The 19797-nt window shown below is 39.8% G+C and overlaps 1 protein-coding gene across 1 annotated transcript in view; it reads left to right on the top strand.

Annotated features, from left to right (window-relative positions):
- Positions 1-19797, top strand: part of NBAS (NBAS subunit of NRZ tethering complex) — a 194984-nt gene that overhangs the window by 161383 nt on the left and 13804 nt on the right. Inside the window, 2 exon segments of the mRNA XM_063330494.1 lie at positions 3803-3942; positions 15003-15147. Of these exon segments, the coding sequence (XP_063186564.1) occupies positions 3803-3942; positions 15003-15147 (285 nt within the window).

Here is a 19797-nt window from a genome sequence, read left to right as displayed (position 1 = left end):
ACGAAAACCTCATTCCAATGTGCTGCTTCAAGTTACTGCTTTCTTGTAGCAAGGAACTATCACTTTTTGTCATGCTTTGACTGTAATTTCTATTTCTGGAGAATTATAAGGAAAGAATTAGAGACAGGGCAAGGTATCTTGTCATTCAAACTATAAAGCAGTGCAGAAACTATCTAAGGCAAGTGCCTTGATTTACTTCATAGCACTGATGTTAACTTAAAACAGACTCTTCTGTTATATAGGAATAACAATACCTTGGAGGTTTTAAATGTTTTATTGTTGTTTGTGTTTCCAGTACGTAGTGTTGATCTTCTGCTCATTAGGATTTTTCTAGTGTTGCTAGTGGGCAAATCGTGCATAGATTTCAATCATCTTGATTGTCTAAAGGCGTATACACACAAGTTAAATACAGTTGCTTCTCAGAAGGTACAATTTTGGACATTGTGCGATCTTCTTTAAACAAGTGGGGCTACTTATCAACACGTAGTGTGAAGTGTGGACACAGTCTTTGCAGAATCAGCTTGTATTTGATGATGTTTCAACTGAAAGATGCTTTTGAAAAACATTCCTGATACAGTTTTTTTGTGTGACCATTGTCACACACAGTCAGGCATTCTCGGTGTTAAAGGATGGGTGTACATCTGAATCTTGGCTTCTCTTTTTCAGAAAAAAAGTTATTTTAACAACCATGTTGTCACAGGAGTATCATCGTGCTTAAAACTTATTTGAAACAGATGTATGTGGAGCATAGGGATGACTGATAGATGCACAGAAGCTTAAAATATGTTGAAGAAGGGAAAATAGCTAGGACTTAAAAGATGGAATGGTGGGGAGTTTGGGGTTTTTTTTTTGTTTTGGTTTGTTGTTTTGTTTTTTTTTTTTTAAAGCAATCATACTTCTCATCTACCTATCAATACTTAGGTATTTTCCATTTTATTAACCTTCCTTGGCCTCTCTGTACAAGAGGGACATTGAAGTGCTGGAGCGTGTCCAGAGGAGAGCTACCAGGCTGGTGAGGGGTCTGGAGACCAGGGCATATGAGGAGAGGCTGAGGGAGCTGGGCATGTTTAGCTTGGAGAAGAGGAGGCTGAGGGGAGACCTCATTGCCCTCTACAACTACCTGAAAGGAGGTTGGAGAGAGGTGGGTGTTGGCCTCTTCTCCCAGGTGAATAATGACAGGACCAGAGGAAATGGTCTGAAGTTGCGGCAGGGGAGATTTAGATTAGATATTAGGAAGAATGACTTTACTGAAAGAGTGGTCAGGCACTGGAACAGCCTGCCCAGGGAGGAGGTTGAGTCACCATCCCTAGAGGTATTTAAGAAACATCTAGATGTGGCACTTCAGGGCATGCTCCAGTGGCAGAGATTGTAGGGGTTTTTTTGTGTGTGTGGTTGGACTCAATGATCTCAAAGGTCCTTTCCAACCATGAAGATTCTATGATTCTGATTCCCTTTTATTAACCTTCCATTTCCTCTATCCTTAGTGCTGCATTTTTTACATCACCACATGCACTCTTAAAAGTGTGCATTCTTACACAGTGTTGCTAATTTCTAATCTCACCTGTTTCATGTTAAATGGAAGTGCTGAGCATTTAAAATGCTATATAAAAAGTGGATTTTCAATAGTTTTCTTAAAAACTATAAATAACTAACACTGTAGAAAGTTCACTTTATTACTCTTAGTGGGAAATGTAGGCAACTTGAAAAAGGCCATTGTAGAAAGAAATACACACCCTATTTAAGAAAAGAAAGATAATTCTTCTGAGTTACTTTGATCATATTAATATGTGGTTTTTTTATGAGCAATCACATTGCAAGGATCCAGCTGTCCAAAACACAATAGTATAATGTTAGATTAATCAATCTCATTAAAAAAAAAAAAAAATTAAACCCGAGTCTGTAAAGATGTGTTATTAGGTAGAATTACTGGAATTTAGTTCATGTTGAATAGGATGCCTGCTACTAATGGCTCAATTTCTGTGACAGCTCTTCTCATCTATTAATGTTGTCTGTGCTATTTCTTTCCATTTTTACAGTTATCATTAGAGAGATCTGGACATTTAGCCTGTTTTGAAGTAACGTGCTGTTTGTGCAAATATATTAAAATACACTCAATGGACCATCCAGAATGCTACTTACTTGCTTTAAATATTTAGAGCTAGTTGTCTAAAAAAGGAGTTTGGGGACAGATGAAGCAATGGCAGAGGTTCTGTTGCTAGATAGTACGTAACTTGCTAATTGCTAAATATTTTCGATACTTAGAGGTTAGCATGTCTTTTGTCCCTTTTACCCTTTCCTGTTCTTTTCCCTTCTCTTTTTAGCCTTGTGATTTAAATATTGTAGATGATAATATTTTGTATTGGTAGCTATAGACGGAATTTAGTGATATTACAGGTGGGTAACTGATGTTTGCTATGTGACATTTGCAGTACAGCGAAGTGTTTTAAATGGACAGATCTCAGAAACATTTCTTCGCTATCTGAAGTGTTTTAGTATGTGGTGCTTTCAGATGTACCCTGGAGAGAGAAGCGAACAGTTTTTCTGCACTAAATATTTTAAAGTCACAAACTATGTAGGCAACTCAATAAATGCATCAGTAATCTTTGTTTTCCAGCCTCTTTTGAAAGATTTGCCCTTGATGTATCAGAGTCGCTTTGAAAAAATGGGAATGCAATCTTTAATCTTTTAGAGTTGCTGTAGAAGTAAGGAAAACTTGGTCCATGTTTGATGTCTCAGAACTACTTGGGCTGAAACAGAGAAGTTAACAGTTAATGCTGTGTGTCTTCAACAGAATTATAAGATGAAACTGAAGTGTTTGATATCCTGGAACTTTTCGAAGTTTGAAGGAAAAATTCAGTGTTAGAATGTGGTAATAACGCAGAGGAAGTTACCTTGTTATTATAACAAATTATTTTTAAACTTCCAAGAACTTTTTGTATGTCAGGTAGGTAGTGAATAGCTATTGCATTTGTGAAAGTCCTCCTAGCGTGATAGACAAACTTTTAAACAGAAGCTGCTTCTCATTTAGTAGCAAGTTGGTTCTCATTTATAGCAACCTTCCTTCAACAGTCAGACCTTTTACTTCTTTACCATACAAACTGCAAGCAGTAATTATCTGTAAAAGAACCTGTCATCAACTAAAGTGAATTCAAGTCCTGGCAGAAGCTGCAGGTTTTAAACTTAGACGGACACTTTTCCTGAAATAGAGTTGTCTGGTGGCTGGCTGATGGGGTGTGGGTTTTCGTTTCTTAGGTTCAAACACCTATACAGAGAAATATTACAGTACTTGTCAGCAGATGTTCTTCACTGGGTAAATTAATTTAGAATCATCTTTCAAGGCTTTTTCCTGTGGGAGAAAAGATTAGATGCTGTAAATTCAGGTAAAACTATTGAATTTTCATAGGCGAGTGAGAGTAATATGTAATAGGGAAGCACTAGACATACCCATTCTTTAAAAATACATATATGTGTGTATATGTGTCTATATACTGAGAAAAAGGAATTTAAGGAATTTTTGGTTGTTTGAAGAAGACAGATAAGATCCTCTGAACAATGAATGTACTTGTGGGGGTTACATTCTTTTAGGAGTGTACACCTAAGTCATTCCCCATCATCTGTGTACTCTCCTGTTTTATTTGCAGAGGTAAGAAAATGAGTTTCTGGGAAAAATATGTTCACTGTGTTCCTGCATTATTTTACAGCAATGATGTCCTTCATAGATTCTTGATTTGCTTTTAAATCCTTGATTTCTTAAAAGAAATCTGTTTTGTTTTTTTTTCTTTTTTCGTTGTGTTGTTTTTAGGTAGAGATAACAGATATTGAAAATGAAGAAAAAAGGTATGATCTCTTCCTGGGACTTCTGGAGTCTAGTCACAGTCCATCTGAGTTTCAGCACTTGGTTTTGCTCCTTCAAGCTTGGCCACCAGTGGACATGAGCAACAGGTAAGCATTTCTTCAAACAGTAGTTAAATACTGGAACATGGTGATAAGGTCTCCCCCAAGCCTTCTTTTCTCAAGGCTGAACAAACTCAGTTCTCTAAGCCTTTCCTTGTGTGGCAGGCTTCCCAGCCCTTTGATCATCTTGATGACCCCTCCCTGGACCCTCTCCAGCCTGTCCATATCTTTTTTGCATAGCGGGGATCAAAACGGAACACAGTATTCCTGGTGTAGCCTGAGTAGAGCAGGATAATGACTTCCTTATCTCTGCTCGATGCCCTTGCTGATGTAACCTGGCATTGTGTTGGCTGCCTTTGCCACAGCAGCACACTGTTCACTCATATTGAGCTGCTTGTCCACCAGGACCCCCAGGTCCCTTTCCACAGAGCTGCTCCCCAGCCGGGTAGATCCCAGCCTGTGCTGCACTCCTGGATTATGTTTTCTGAGGTGCAGGACCTTACAGTTATCCTTGTTGAACTGCATAAGGTTCTTGTGAGCCCACTCTTCCAGCCTATCCACGTCTTCTAAAATGTCCACTTCCCCACTCAGTTTGGTATCATCAGCAAACTTCATCAGGGTGCACTCAATCCCATCATCCAGATCACTTACGAAGATATTAAACAGCATTGGGCCCAGTATTGATCCCTGGGGCACCCCACTTGTGGCAGGTTGCCAGATTGAAAAGGAGTTATTGACCACCACCCTCTGCGTGCGGCCTGTCAGCCAGTTCCCCACCCACTGCACAGACCATTTGTCTAGACCGTAATGCATCAGTTTCTCTAGGAGGAGGCTGTGGGGAACCGTGTCGAAACCTTTGAAAGGTAATGTTCAGGTGGATGTGCCCCCGCCTGCAGGAGAGATCTAGGAAAGTAATGCTACCAAGCAATGGTGCTTCTCTTTTCTAGATTCCCTACCTATTCTTTCTGTCTCTGAATAAAGTATCCAAAAGTAAAGAATATATACTAGGGCAGGCATATCCTAGCCAACAATTCAAACCAAAAATAATTATTTTAAAATTCAGCATTGCACCCATCAGAATAGGTATTTATTGAAAGTGTTAATTTGGAACGTTTTGACTACATTATTTTTCACTAGTTCTTTGGGTTTTGTCTGTGACTTTCTGAACACATTTAAAGGTAAAAATTTTAGCTGTTCTATTCTATAACAGATGATCACTTCTAAGATATAAGGATTCATATAATCTTATTAGGGAAAAGTCACATATCTTTCAAGGAGAGCAATAATATTAATAAATTTTTGGCTAGCAAGTACAATGTGCCATGTCTTATCTGACAGTAGTTAGGTTAGAGACATTAAGTGATGCTTCCTTTGGATTACTTTGGGGTATTGCTTACAACCTGTTTAACTTGAAGACTACGCTCCACAAAGTGTTTGTATATTGATTTGTCAGAAAAGTTAACGCTTATCTTGTTACGAGAAGTAACTCTTTTCTGTACTTGTAGAGAACTGTTCCATTAGAAGGTAATCTGTTAGAGTTATTCGCCTTCAAGCCTGCAGCTTGTTTGCAATTTCTGGATGAGCATTAACCAGTTTTATGAGCCAAAAATAGTCTTCAGTGCATTAAGTACAAGGACTGCTGTGTGTTCTGTCACAAATTGATGTTGCAACTTATCTTTTTAGTTTTGTTTTGTTGCAATTAAAAATTGGGTGCCTAACATTTTGTGGGTACTGTCAAACTTAATTTAAGGTAGTGTTTAGATTAAAAAAAAAAAGTTAAATGTATGGAACAAAGGGTCAAGTGAAATATTGCTGCAATTAGCAATATTGTTTTTCCTTGAGTTGAAAAGAAAGACTAAAGATTTTGTGAAAGGAGAACTCTTCTGGTATATAGATAGTTCTTGTCTACTGCTCCGTAACAGAGGAAATTAAAAATGATTTAATTTTATCTCCCATTTAGTGTTCTGTTCCTTCAGGCAGACCTCCTAAAGTGAAGAAGAAAAAACTAAATAATGATTAAATGTGATTTGTAGTCAAAACTAACAGTGGTTTAAATTTCAGAGGTGAGATACCTCTTAGTTCCAAGATCTGTGAAATCTGAAAGTTTGCACAAAATACTTTGATCACCTGTATCATAACTCATTTAGGGCCTAAAGTGGTTAGTATAGCGCCTAGGCATTTACGTAGTCACAATTTTGACATTAAAAAAATCAAGTGGGCTAAGATAAGAGGCAAGAGAACAGGGTAAATTAATTCACAACCTTGTATGTGATTTTGTGATTTTCATGTATTTAGCAATAGTTGGGGTCAGAAGGGATCTGTAGAGATGTCTACTCCACCCCGCCTTGCTCAAAGCAGGGTCAGCTAGAGTAGCCTGCTCGAGGCATGTAGTTTTGAATAGCTCCAAGACTGGACACTCCACAACAACTACGATAAAAACATTTTTCTTACATTTTGGTAAAATGTACCGTGTTTCTATTTGTGCCCATTGCTTCTTTGCCTCATTGGGCATCAGTGAGAAAAGTCACACTTCCTCTTCACTTTCCCCATCAGGCATTTATACAATTGATAAAATTCCACCAATCCTTCTCTTTTCCAGGCTGAACTAGTCCCAACTCTCTTATCTCTCTCAGCCTCTGCTCGTGGGACAGATACTCCAATCCCTTCATCATCTTTGTGGCACTTTACTGAACTCACATCAGTATCTCAGTGTCACTTTTGTACTGGGCAGCCCAGCACTGGACTCAGCACTCCAGATCATAGAATCATAGAATCATAGAATCATAGGGTTGGAAGGGACCTCTGGAGATCATCTAGTCCAACCCCCCTGCCAGAGCAGGGTCACCTAGAGCAGGTTACACAGGAACACGTCCAGGTGGGTTTTGAATGTCTCCAGAGATGGAGACTCCACCACCTCTCTGGGCAGCCTGTTCCAGTGCTCTGCCACCCTCAGGGTAAAGAAGTTCCTCCTCATGTTTAGGTGGAACTTCCTATGTTCCAGTTTGTGCCCATTGCCTCTTGTCCTGTCCCCGGGCACCACTGAAAAGAGCCTCGCCCCATCGTCCTGACACCCACCCTTTAAGTATTTATAAGCGTTGATAAGGTCACCCCTCAGACGTCTTTTTTCCAGACTGAAGAGACCCAAATCCCTCAGCCTTTCCTCATAAGAGAGGTGTTCCAGTCTCCTAATCATCCTCGTAGCCCTCCGCTGCACCCTTTCCAGCAGTTCCCTGTCCCTCTTGAACCGGGGAGCCCAGAACTGGACACAGTACTCCAGGTGCGGCCTCACCAAGGCAGAGTAGAGGGGGAGGATGACCTCCCTTGACCTGCTGGCCACGCTCCTCTTGATGCACCCCAGGATGCCATTGGCCTTCTTGGCCACAAGGGCACATTGCTGACTCATGGTCATCCTGTTGTCCACCAGGACTCCCAGGTCTCTTTCCACAGAGCTGCTCTCCAGCAGGTCAGCACCCAACCTGTACTGGTGCATGGGGTTGTTCCTCCCCAGGTGCAGCACCCTACACTTGCCCTTGTTGAACTTCATAAGGTTTCTCTCTGCCCAGATCTCCAACCTGTCCAGGTCTCTCTGTATGGCGGCACAGCCTTCCGGTGTGTCAGCCACCCCACCCAGCTTGGTGTCATCAGCAAACTTGCTGAGGGTGCACTCTATCCCCTCATCCAGGTCATTGATGAATATGTTGAACAGGACTGGACCCAGTACTGACCCCTGGGGAACACCACTCGTCACTGGTCTCCAACTAGACTCTGTGCCCCTAATCACAACCCTCTGAGCTCTATCTTTCAACCAGTTTTCTATCCACCCCACTGTCCATTCATCTAACCCACACTTCCTAAGCTTCCCTATGAGGATGCTGTGGGAGACCGTGTCAAACGCCTTGCTTAAGTCAAGGTAGACCACATCTACCGCCCTCCCCTCATCTATCCATCTAGTCATGCCATCGTAGAAGGCTATCAGGTTAGTCAGACATGATTTCCCCTTGGTGAATCCATGCTGAGTACTTCTGATAGCTTTCCTTTCCTCCACGTGCCTTGAGATGACACCCAGAACGAGCTGTTCCATCATCTTTCCAGGGATGGAGGTGAGGCTGACCGGCCTGTAGTTCCCCGGCTCCTCCTTCTTGCCTTTCTTGAAGACTGGAGTGACATTGGCTTTCCTCCAGTCCGCAGGCACCTCACCTGTTCTCCAGGACCTTTCAAAGATGATGGAGAGCGGCCCAGCAATGACTTCTGCCAGCTCCCTCAGCACTCTCGGGTGCCTCCCATCAGGGCCCATGGACTTGTGAATGTCTAGATGATCTAATTGGTCCCTCACTCGCTCCTCCTCAACCCAAGGGAAGTCGTCTTCTTTCCCTGTTACTTTATTCAATGCCTGGGACTCCTGAGGGCTGGGCCGAGCAGAAAAGACCGAAGCAAAGAAGGCATTCAGTAACTCTGCCTTCTCCACATCCTCCGTCACCATGACTCCTGCCTCATTCAGCAGTGGGCCTACAACTTCCCTGGTCTTCCTTTTGCTTCCAATATACTTGTAGAAGCTCTTTTTGTTGTGCTTGATGTCCCTAGCCAGGTCTAATTCCAAGGCGGCCTTGGCTTTCCTTGTTTCATCCCTGCACGCTCTGGTGGCATTCTTGTAATCCTCCCAAGGGGTCAGTCCCTTCTTCCACTTATTATAAACTTCCTTCTTCCACTTGAGCTTTTTCTGAAGCTCCCTGCTCAACCATGCAGGTCTCCTGCGTCCCTTGGCCGATTTCTTTCTCTTAGGGATGCACCGATCCTGAGCTTGGAGGAAGTGGTCTTTGAATATCAACCAGCTTTCTTGAGCCCCTTTGCCTTCCAGAGCCCTAGCCCACGGGATCTCTCCAAGCAGTTTCTTGAAGAGGTCGAAGTTAGCCCTCCTGAAATCCAAGGTTGTAATTTTACTTCTTGTTGTTGTTTTGTGGATAGTACCCATGATCCTGAACTCAATCATTTCATGATCACTACAACCTAGGGTGCCCCCAACCTTAATGTCCTCCACCAATCCCTCTGTGTTTGTCACTTGTGATGTCTCACTAGTGCTAAGCAGAGGAGAAGGTTCACCTCCCTCCGCCTACTGGCAACACTCTTCCTGATGCAGACCAGGATACTGTTGTCCTTCTTTGCTGTGAGGGCACATGGCTTACTCATGGTCACCTTGTTGTCCAGGCTCCTTTCCAGCTGGTTATCTTTCAGCCAGTACTGATGGTTATTTCTGCCCAGGTAGGGGGTGGGCTTTGCATTTCCCTTTGAGTTTCATGTGATTGATCTCTGCCCATTCCATCAGCCTCTTAAGGTACCACTGAATGGCAGCACAACCATCTGGTGTTTCAGCACTCTCTCCCAGTTTTGTATCATCTGTAAACTTCCTGACAGTGCACTCTGTCTGATGGTCATCCTGTCAAACTTAATGAAGATGTTAGACTGTTGGCCTCAGTATAGACCCCTGGGATCCACCAGTGGTCACTGGTCTCCAACTAGACTTTGTGCCACTGATCACAACCATTTGAGCTTGGCAGTTCAGCCAATTTTGAGTCTGCCTCACTAGCCCATACTTCATCAGTTTGTCAATGAGGGTGTTGTGGGAGGCAGTGTCAAGCCTTGATGAATGAATTCTAGGTACATAATATCAGCTGTCATCCACCAAGTCATTCATTTCATCAAAGAAGGGTATCAGGTTGATGAGGCATGATTTCCCCTTTTTACGTCCCTGCTGACTACTCTTAGTCTACTTCATGTCCTTTATTTGCTTGGAAATGCTTCCAGGGGGATTTGCTTCATCTTCGCAGGAACTGAGGTGAGGCTGACCAGCTCATGTTCTTGAGGCTTTATGCTAAGAACAAACTGCAGATTTTATCCTGTGATTAGATTTATTTATTTATATAGTAATTTTTGTTATTACTAAAACTTCAATGTCTCTTTTCACTGCTTTGGTTTTGCCAGGAGGCTTTGGAAAGCCTTCAGGAGAAAGTTGCTCTCTTCTCTTTCATTAGTAATAGCCACCTGTAGTGGTTTCATGGAGAACCTCTGCCTCTTATGATTCCCAAATGTGATCTACCCTGCAGGCTCCCAGCTAGTTTTCCTGAACTCAGCACTAAAGTGACAGAAACTCTAGACAACTAAAAAATGAAAACGGATTTAATTAGTGGAGCAAGCAATTGAGTTCATAGTGTAGGAATGTAGGAAATGATCTGTTTGGCTTGGGTTTGTTGTTGTGGTTTTTTGTTTGTTTGTTTTTAAAGGGGGCTGGGCACAGAGCATAGTTACCACCCTTGTTTCGTCCTTCAGTTCTCTCTGCTAGGCTGAAGGGTGGGGAAAAAACATCTAGTCTGTTCTCTTCCTTGCCATATCAGTGTTTTGTTTGGGGAGAAGAGTTGAGGCGGCACCTTGAAAGAAGTGACAGAGATTAAATTCTCCTTCTGCCCCCTTCCCTCTTGTATTTCTTGGTTGTTTTCTCAGTAAGAAAGTTGCCTGTTCTGTTTGTTCCTTTATTTAATGAGTAAGTCAATGATGGTTCAGTTTTCCTTTCCTTACTAAGAGTTTTCCTGCTAAAAAAAATATATCAAGGGGGTGGGGATATTTTTCACTCTGGGGTCTTTCTGTGTTTATATTTGCATTGCTTTCCTTTTATTATCACTGTTGTTTCTAACAGTACTTGCTAGACTGAGCGAATGCTTTATAAATCCTGTGTCAGCAGGAATACTCATTGTGGCTTGAAAGTCCTTTCTAGCTCATTGCTAGTGCTTTCAAAAAACATATATGATGTTCTAATAGTAGACAGCATGTGATCATAGTTGGGAGTCTTTTTTGTAAATTTCTTCCACTTGTATTGACTCAGCCAAATATGTTTTGGAGTTGTTTTGGGTTTTATTTTTGTGGGGATGCTTTGCTATTTTTTTTTTTTGTCGTTCAGTTTTTTTACAAAGTCTAAAGGACAAACATCAAGTCCTTGTTATAAGGATTCAACCTAAATTTAAATCTAGGCTATGTAGTTCTGTATACAACTAAAATGTGTATTTTTGTACTTCTGTCTACAGGAATAATATATTTGATGTGCAGAAGTGTTCTCAACTTGAATTTTGACTTTTATAATCAGTGTGCTGTCATTAAAATGAATTTGAGTGAACTCAAAACATCTGTCTTAACAGCTAATAGTGCTCCTGAAATGAAGTTCTGTCCTTATTCCACCCTCAATCCCGCCACCTCAAGTATGATTGGTTTAAAAAAAGTCAGGTACAGCTCTCTTTAGTATTCCCTGATATGAGACAGGATTCATTTCACAAACTCCTGTCAAGTAGGTAGTTAGACTTTATTTTATTTTTTTCAACTAACTCCTGTTATAGTGTGCTGGGAATAGTTTACATTTCTTTTTAATTATTTTGGCTTGCATTAATTTGAATTAGTTTGCTTTGTAAATCCTGACATGATGCCAGCCAGGAAGCAGAGATTGTGCTCTGAGGCCCAACAGCAATCCAAAAAAATCTCTGGTATTTTCTGTCTTCTTTATCTGAACCTTCTCTTCTCTCTCTCCCCATTGTCACTGGCAGTCGCTATCGTACACCCATCTCTGCACCTTTGGGAAGGCTGCTGCAGGCGTGCCCTGCTCTGCTCTGGGGTCTTCTCCTCCTCTTGCGTTGCTCATTCTTCCCTCTTCTGTTAACATGGAAATATGCAACAGAGGCAACATTCAGTTATTCTTACCAGCCTAGCCTTTTGTAATATATATGTTCCTGAAATTGTGTTTCTGAAAAAGCCACCTTGATGACTGGGTTGGAGTAAGGAGCAGGAACTGTTTTGTTAGGAAAGTTTTCAACAATCTCAATTTAAAGCAAGGTATATTAAGAAATTCTTCAGCAAGTAGGAGAGCTGCGAGCAGTTAAGCCAATTGTTTAGCCATACGTATTAAGGTTTTTGTTTAATCTTTACTTATTTGTTCCTGCTCTGCTTCAGAAAAGAGATGCCGTTGCTAACTGATTGTTTAGTGCCAATGTAACGATATGTGCAGGAACAGGGGAGTTTAAGACTGAGTCATTTGAATACTTAAGGGTTTGGTTTTCAGCCTAACAGTAAATATCTAATACTTATAATGGAATATAAAGCTAGAAAATACAATTTACATTCTATAAAGGCTCAAAAAGGAAGGAGAAGTAAAATAACTGAAGTTTGGTTTTTTTTTCAGTAGCCTTTTATTTTTTTTAAAGAACTTTTGTGACCTTTCTGTTAATGATAAGTCTGTGCTTTTTAATGTTTTTTTTTGAGTTCTTGTATTTTAAAACACTCCGGCTAGAATAGTGCTCATTATTCACCTGCAAATATGATTCTCTTCATATCACAATATCCCATGTTGACTGTGAGGAAACAGAGAGGAGGTAGCTCGGGTTTTTCAGTCAGTACTCAAAATCATATACTTTTTAAAATTTTACTTTCACATCCTTGTTATGCATTCATGCTTTCGTGTCTAGGTGTCTCATATTCAGATGTCATTTTAAGCACTTCATAAAGATTTTTAAAAAAAAAAAAAGATTGACAGTACCTGAAGCTCTGCAGTCCTTTGGAACTTGCTGCCTACATTCAAAAAGCACTTGCTGCCATTTTTTTATATTTATTTTAAAAATTGATAAGGTGTTTTTGAACATTTTGAGCATTTAGGGACTTAATAGTTCAATTCACCTTTCTTTTTTTTTTTTCAGCTTAATCCAAAAATTCCCTCTCTTGATTCTGAGCAAAAAAATAACGTGTTCATGCTGAGGTTTTGAAATATTTCCTTTTTTCATGTTGCGAAATAACTTTTTTTTTTTTTGACCATAGTTGAACTAAAGCAAAACCCAGGAGAGAACAAAACTGAATTTTACCTGTAGGTGTCAGATTTTGGTAACTGAATCTTGTTTTTATTTAGAGATGGCAGATAACAGATATTTGTTAATAGATCACACAAGTATTCGAAATAATTATAAAGAATTGTGTTGAGAAAAGATTTATCTATGTAAAGTATATATTTGATATTTACTTAAAAAAATAAACCCACACATGGCAAGTCTTGTGGCCTTGCATCTTTCTGGTTATTTCTGACTTCTGGTTTTTGTAGTGGGATTTTTGTTTTCTTTTTCTACTGGGAAATTCTTATAGGTTTTCTTAATGTACTCTGGAGGCAGCAGCTATAAAAATGGAAATTCATTATGACTCTCCGTGCCTTTAGGCAAGAGATGGATCACATAGCAGGAGCTATCAATTTAACTGGTGGCAAAGATGAAGTTGCAGGGTTTTGTTTTTTCGTCTCCTAACCTTACTGGGGGTTCATAGATTAAGTGCATCATGTTCTGCCTGTTGAATAAGCCGGCATCTTTGGGTTCGACCCACCAGGTTGGAAGGAGAGGAGAGGAGAGGAGGAGCTCTGCTGTTGCCAGCTGGAGTTGTGGCGACTCTGTGCTCAGTGACTGTGACTGATAGAAAGGCTCAATTAAGTTGTCAGAAGGAATAAAGATAATGATTTCTGTTTGGTTTGCATTCAAAGTTACTCATTCCTAGCATCTCTGTCTGGTTTTCATGTTAGGATGTAATGTCAGCTTCATGTGGAGCTTGCTTTATTTGTTTACAGTATCTACTTTTGAAAGTGGAGGATGATCAGGAGAGAGTTTTTATATATGAAATAGTAGATATTGGTCATTGTCCTTTCCAGAGTTGTCAGACCTATTCCTTGATATATGTCAATCCAACAGACTCTCCTAACAGACTCAGTTTATAGTGATATTAATGTGTTACTTTGAACAATTAATGCCAAGTAATATCTTTGAAAAGCAGTGCTTTGACAACACTTTACTACTCCTTCCCACATGTGCTGGATGAGTATCTTAATTTACACTAAATTTTAAGACGAACCTGACAGATTTGGTCTTCCTGTGATTTTTCTTTTTTTTTCCTTCAAGCTAAAATGAAAAGTTTCCCATGACTTTGGGTTGCTAATTAATGGCCAAAGAGATTGATGGGGTGATTTTTAAACCACCTTTTATGCCTTCCTAAGGTTATGCACAGGTGAACATAGTGCTTGTGTTACTGTGGCTCAATGTAATCATGATCTAAGCTGTGATCGTGCATGATTTTAGCCCATTGTAGATGGGAATTGAAATGCATTAACTTAATTCACATTAGGAAAATGGCAGGTAGATGTGGTCCGGTGTTATACTTCATGCTTTCCTTTAAAAGCTCCAATCTGCTACCCATTTTTGTCAGTACGTGCAGTCCTAGCAAGCACACCTACCCCTAACAAAAGTAGCCAGGCATCTCCATCATCTAGCAAATAGCGGCTTTGGGCCAAGAAATGTTTCAGCAACAAAACTTTATCATAAACATTGCCTTTATCATCATGTGTGATTAAATTCACTTGTATCTACTGTCTGCCATCTGCTTAAGTCTGACTTTGTAATGGTGACATGACATTCAAAATGTTCTTCTAATTCCACACAGAACTTCATATGTAAAACAAATGTATCTGCATCCATATCTACTAACGGATAAGTACAGATGCATGTACTTTTCCCACCCTGTTTGGATGGGCTATAAGAAAAGTTTATTTTTGTTTGTACTTGTTGGACTTGAAAATAAGAATGTGAATCTTGGAAATATTTTCTTCACTCAGAAACAAGAGATACTTGAGAGACAGATGCTGTTAGAATGTGATCAAAGCAAACAAAATTACAAATGCTGGATTCTTGTCACCCCTCCCTCGATACCATTCTGCTTGGGAAATTAGCTGGTATAAAGCCAGGAGAAGCTGTTCCTATGCTATTCCAATTTGATCGATCTTTATCTGGTGCGTGATCCATCAGGGATTGTAACAACATATCATAATTCAAAATACTTTAAGCTTCTTTGCATGGGAAGAATGATGGCATCAGGATAGTAACTCGTCTCAAAACTTCGTCCTCTCTCTTTCATGAGATTATGCTTTACTTCACCAAAAAAAAAAAAAGAGAGGAAAAAAAGTAAGAAAGTAAAAAAAAAAAAAAAAACCTACAGAAAATGGTAGGGGTATGTATGCATATTTATATTCTCTGTACAACTCTGTTTTTTCTGGGCAGATCATGCACAGATGATAATCCCTGGGTGAAACTGGGGACTGCTATGCTACAGCGATGCCCACCTGAGGAAAAGGAGAACATGGGAAACGAAATTTTGAAAATCTGCCGTTCTTTGTATGACACAAAGCACATGATCCCTGTCAAGGTAAGTTTTCACTTCAGATATGATGGGTATGAGTCCTGTTTTGAGGTCCCAAGTACAAGAAAGATGTTGCCATGTTGGATCAAGCCTGATGGAGAGCTAACAGGATGATTAGGGTGCTGGAGCGCAATAAATGTAGAGAGCCTGAGAGAATTGGGTTTATTCTGTCTTAAGAAGAAATGACTGTGGGAGATCATATTGCTGTCTTAAAATATGCAGATGAGGAAACATGTAGAGGAGTTGGAGCCAGCCTCTTCTCAGAGATGCTTAGTGACAGGACAAGAGGCAATGGAGACAAGTTACGTCATCAAAAACTCAGTACATACAAGGAAAACGTTTTTCACCATTGAAGTGGTGAAACATTGGAATAGGTGGATGCCTAGAAGAGATATGGAGTCGCTGTCCTTGGAGGAATTCAGAACTTGACTGGATCATGTCATGGGCAGTTTGGTCTTGTTGGGCTTGCTTTGAGTGGGCGCTATTTGGATTAGCTGACCTTTAGAGGTCTGTTTCAGTGTAAATTATTCTTTGAAGTATTTATGGAAGGTCTTTAGTAGTGCATTGTCATTGATGCTAGCGTGGCAAAGGCTGTTAGTTTAAAGATTTAGCGGAGAATCCTTGAAAAAATGCGTTGGTGATGGGGGAAAAAAACCCCTACTACACAAGTAATTGCTCTGTAATAACCATGATGTTTTTGTCTTCCTTAACTATGTATGCATACTTCAATACAAGCATTTCTTAAGTATAAAATTATTGAAGCATTTTGTACGTAAACATTGTATACTAATGAAGACAGATTTGAGAAATGCTTAATAAACTTCACACAACTTCAGAGTAGTTGTGTGCATATTTTTAGTAGGCTGATTAATCCCTTATAATCATCTTCAGGCAATCACAGTCTGTTATAGAAAACAGCTGATGTTAAGACTAGAAGCAAAATAGAAACAAAACATTTTGTTTAAAATGCAGACAGGTGGGCTGTGGGTTGTTTTTTTTAAATAGTCCAACAGACTGATTTAAGTCAAGTTCAAAATTTATGCAGAACATGATTCCAGAAGGTGTCAGTAAATGGAAATGATAAATGCACTTCATTCATTCATTCCAACAAAAAATTTAGTGGAAGGCAGGTCTCCCTATCCCTGGGACTGGCGTAAGTATATATAGCTTTTCTTTACAAGGCGTTGAATGGCCCATCATAGCTTGTAAATTCATGACCTTACTCATGTGTAGGAGTAGTCAAACTGTCAAAGCAGAATTTTTGAACTCACCTCAGTGAACCACGAAGACAAATCCCACTGAAGGTCACTGTCATTCAGCAGTCAGTTTACCAAGAGTTCTGCTCAAGGATGGGTCGTGGTTTGATTGATTCTCTCAATTGAGTAAAATTTTTCTTGAATTCTTTATTTACACACAGTTCTGATACTGGTTGGCAGCTTTGCTTGGAGGTGCCTTCCTTTTTAATGTTGGAAGAGCCCTCTGTGGGGGTGTGAATATACATAATATGAAGACATTCTGGTCCTCAAGCTTTACCAACGTGAAATACTGTTTTTGTGACTAGAAAGCTGTATGTCAACAGGAATCGCACTAAAATGTGGAATTGTATAGTTATCTACAAACACAGGCTATATTGCTTCAAGTCTCTGCTTGGGAAGAGGGGGAATGACATGGATAATTTAAGTAACTTATTTGTATGCACAGCTACGGTACTTAAGTACAAAATTAGAGAGCTGAGATCGTGTGGCTGAATAAGATCAAAATCTGATTACTGACAATTAACCTGTTTAGATGACTTCACATTTCAATACATACACTGATTAAGAAGACAGACCTAGAATGATGGAATTCTAAAAACTGAGAGATCAATTTATCACCATGAATTACATTTGCCATTCTGAAGTCCAGAGGCTGTGATGGAAGAAACATTTAACTTCAAGTCATGATGGTCTAGAAGTTAGACTGTTTCTTCAGATGTATTTAGAAAGGTTTCTCTCTTCCTTTATTCCACCTCCTGCTGGTCTTTCTAGTTTTTTAGGGGCAAGTTCTTTTTTTTAATGTTTTTTGAGGAGTTGCACAGCTTTAATCTTTGCATCCGTGTGTGTGTCTGTCGTGGTTTTTATTTGCATTATGCAGTGGATAGATTTTTCTTTTTTTTTTTTTTTTCATTCCTCTTAGTTGAAATAAGCATTGTTTTATTTGCTTGGAATGCACATGTGTTTGGACTGTCTGACATCCCCTGCACTGCCTGATTAATCTTTTGAGAAAGGGGCAAATCCTTCTCCCCCCAGTAAGTGTTAAAGTGTGGGTCGTGTGTCAGTTAATGTAGAGACCTAAATGGGAGGATGCATCTAGTCTCTTACCTGTAGTCACCCTGGGGTCCTAGTGGCTATAAGATGTTTATCTCTTGGAATAATATAGCAGCCAGTTGGTCTCGTTTTTTCTATTTCTGTAGCTAGTTTTCCCATTTTTTATATATGAGTTTACATTGTATGTTTTTCTTCATTCACGGTTGTCTCTGATCGTTTTGTTCAGATAATTTTGAATTTAAATGCTGCCCTTTGGTCTGCTTTCAGCCTCTCCAGACACAATACTGTTTGTACTCATTATCCAGCCCTTAAAGCCATCCATGAAAATACTGAATAATATTGGACCCAAAACAGACTCTTACGAAATCCATTTTATGAGTCTCACTGGTGTTACAGTGAACCATTCATAGCTGCATAACTAGATAGAAGACAAAAGTTTCAGCTAAATCATGGTAATCCAGATTTTGATTTATGACTTCCCTTGTCCCTCTCACAGGTAACATCATACCCGCTCTAAGTGCAGCCTCTCACGGCAGGCAGGCACTCAAGTGTTTTAAAGTGCTTATTCCAGAAAAGAAAGGCACTTGTGTTGCTCTGAGAAGCACCGTGAGTGGTGGCTTGCTGCCTAGGGTTGGATTTCCAGTTGCTGCCCAGAGCAACAGTGCAGCCATACGACGAGCAATAGACGTACGAGAAGGTGTTTGTACTATTTGGACAGTCTATTTGGCAAGTTGACCAGTCCCTTCCTGTGGGAAAAGGGATGGAGGCTACTCCAGGGGTTTGCAAGTTGGACCACGCTATCCTACAACTCATTTCCCTGGTGCCTCTGACAGCGTTTTGTGTCACGTTTTCAAAGTGTTGCTAAACTTAAAATATGCCATAGTGATGGCCTTACTCTTAACCGCAGAACCTGTTGCAGGGGTCTTTAGGAACATATTTCTGTACAATGTTTTTGTTTGTGTTTTTTTCACTGTGTTTTGATGATTTTCATGAACTGGGAGTATCCGATAGGTCCATAATACTTTCCCCCTTGCATGCCTGCTTTCTTCCATGTCTGAAAGACAGACTGTATTTCTCTTTTCCAGTCCTGTGTAACCTGTCGTGTTCTCAAGGGTGATGTCCCTTAACTTGACTTACTATTTCTTTAGGTGTTTTGGGGTGAATTTTTTATAGCCCCAGAAATACGTTGTTTTTTTTTTTATTATTATTTGAGACTGAATTTTCAATGCTGAAGTCTCACCCATTATTATTATTGTCAACTGTTAATTGTTCATTTGCCTGAAATCTTTTAACAAGAATTGAAACAAAATATTTAACACTTTGCATTTCTTACCTTTTGGTTACTGACTTTTTTGTATCACTGTGTCATTAATCGTGATGTTGTATCGTAAGTGTACCAGGAAAATAGGCAGTGGAGTCTTACTGATAAGAGACATCAAGTGAAGAAGAGTGGATAAGAAGTACCCTTCTCCATAAACCACAAGTAAAAATGGCATTAAAATAAAACACTTTGTTAGTATAGCTGCATTTCGGGAGGACACTGAAAAATGAGGCAAAAGAGAAAACCTGCAAAAATCAGTGCACGGATGAGAGTGGAAGACTGAAGGAGTGCAGTGTGTTAGCTTATCAGAGATCAAGAGGTGATTGGTTTTATTCTGCAGATATTTTTTAGATGGAACAGAAGCTATAAAATGCTTTAATTACAAAGAAAGGCATAACAAGAAACAATTGAGTTTAATTTATAACATTTCAAATTTTAGCATAAGGCATGATATTTTGACAGTAAGTAAAATTAACTGTTGGAGCGTATACTTCTCCTTCAAGAGAGATGATGGTTTTATAGGTGACACTTGGATATGTCTGCTGGACACGTTGTCAGGCACAAACTCAAGTCATCTGACTGGTACCTACCTGAAATCTAACGCCCTTTGGCTTCAAAATCTGCTAGTGTAAGGTAAACAGAAGTTAATCGGATAGCTAAACGTGTGTTTTCTTGCGTGGAGGCCTTTATGCATCTGTGATGACAAAGCAGATTGTGTTAGAACACGTCCCGTTGGCATGTGTAACCAATACTAGAGTGTAATTGTGAAGTATCTAAGAAGAAAACAATGCTGGCATATCATCTGAGTTAAATGCTATTTCTTTGAAAATAGCAGTGTTAATATCTATATTACTGCATTTGTTTGCTGAGAGATTTAATTTTTTTTATCTTAAAGCAGCTCATTGGGAGAACAAACTGATTCAACATCAGCATATTTTCTCTCCCTGCTCTGTTGCTGTAAAAATGTACAGTACCTAGTTACATTTTCCAATTTGCTTAGTTTCTTTTTCTTCCCCACACAACTGAAAA

The sequence above is a fragment of the Chroicocephalus ridibundus genome, chromosome 3, assembly GCF_963924245.1.
Source record: "Chroicocephalus ridibundus chromosome 3, bChrRid1.1, whole genome shotgun sequence".
Classification (NCBI taxonomy): Eukaryota; Metazoa; Chordata; class Aves; order Charadriiformes; family Laridae; genus Chroicocephalus; species Chroicocephalus ridibundus.
This window is presented reverse-complemented; position numbering and strand designations above follow the sequence as displayed.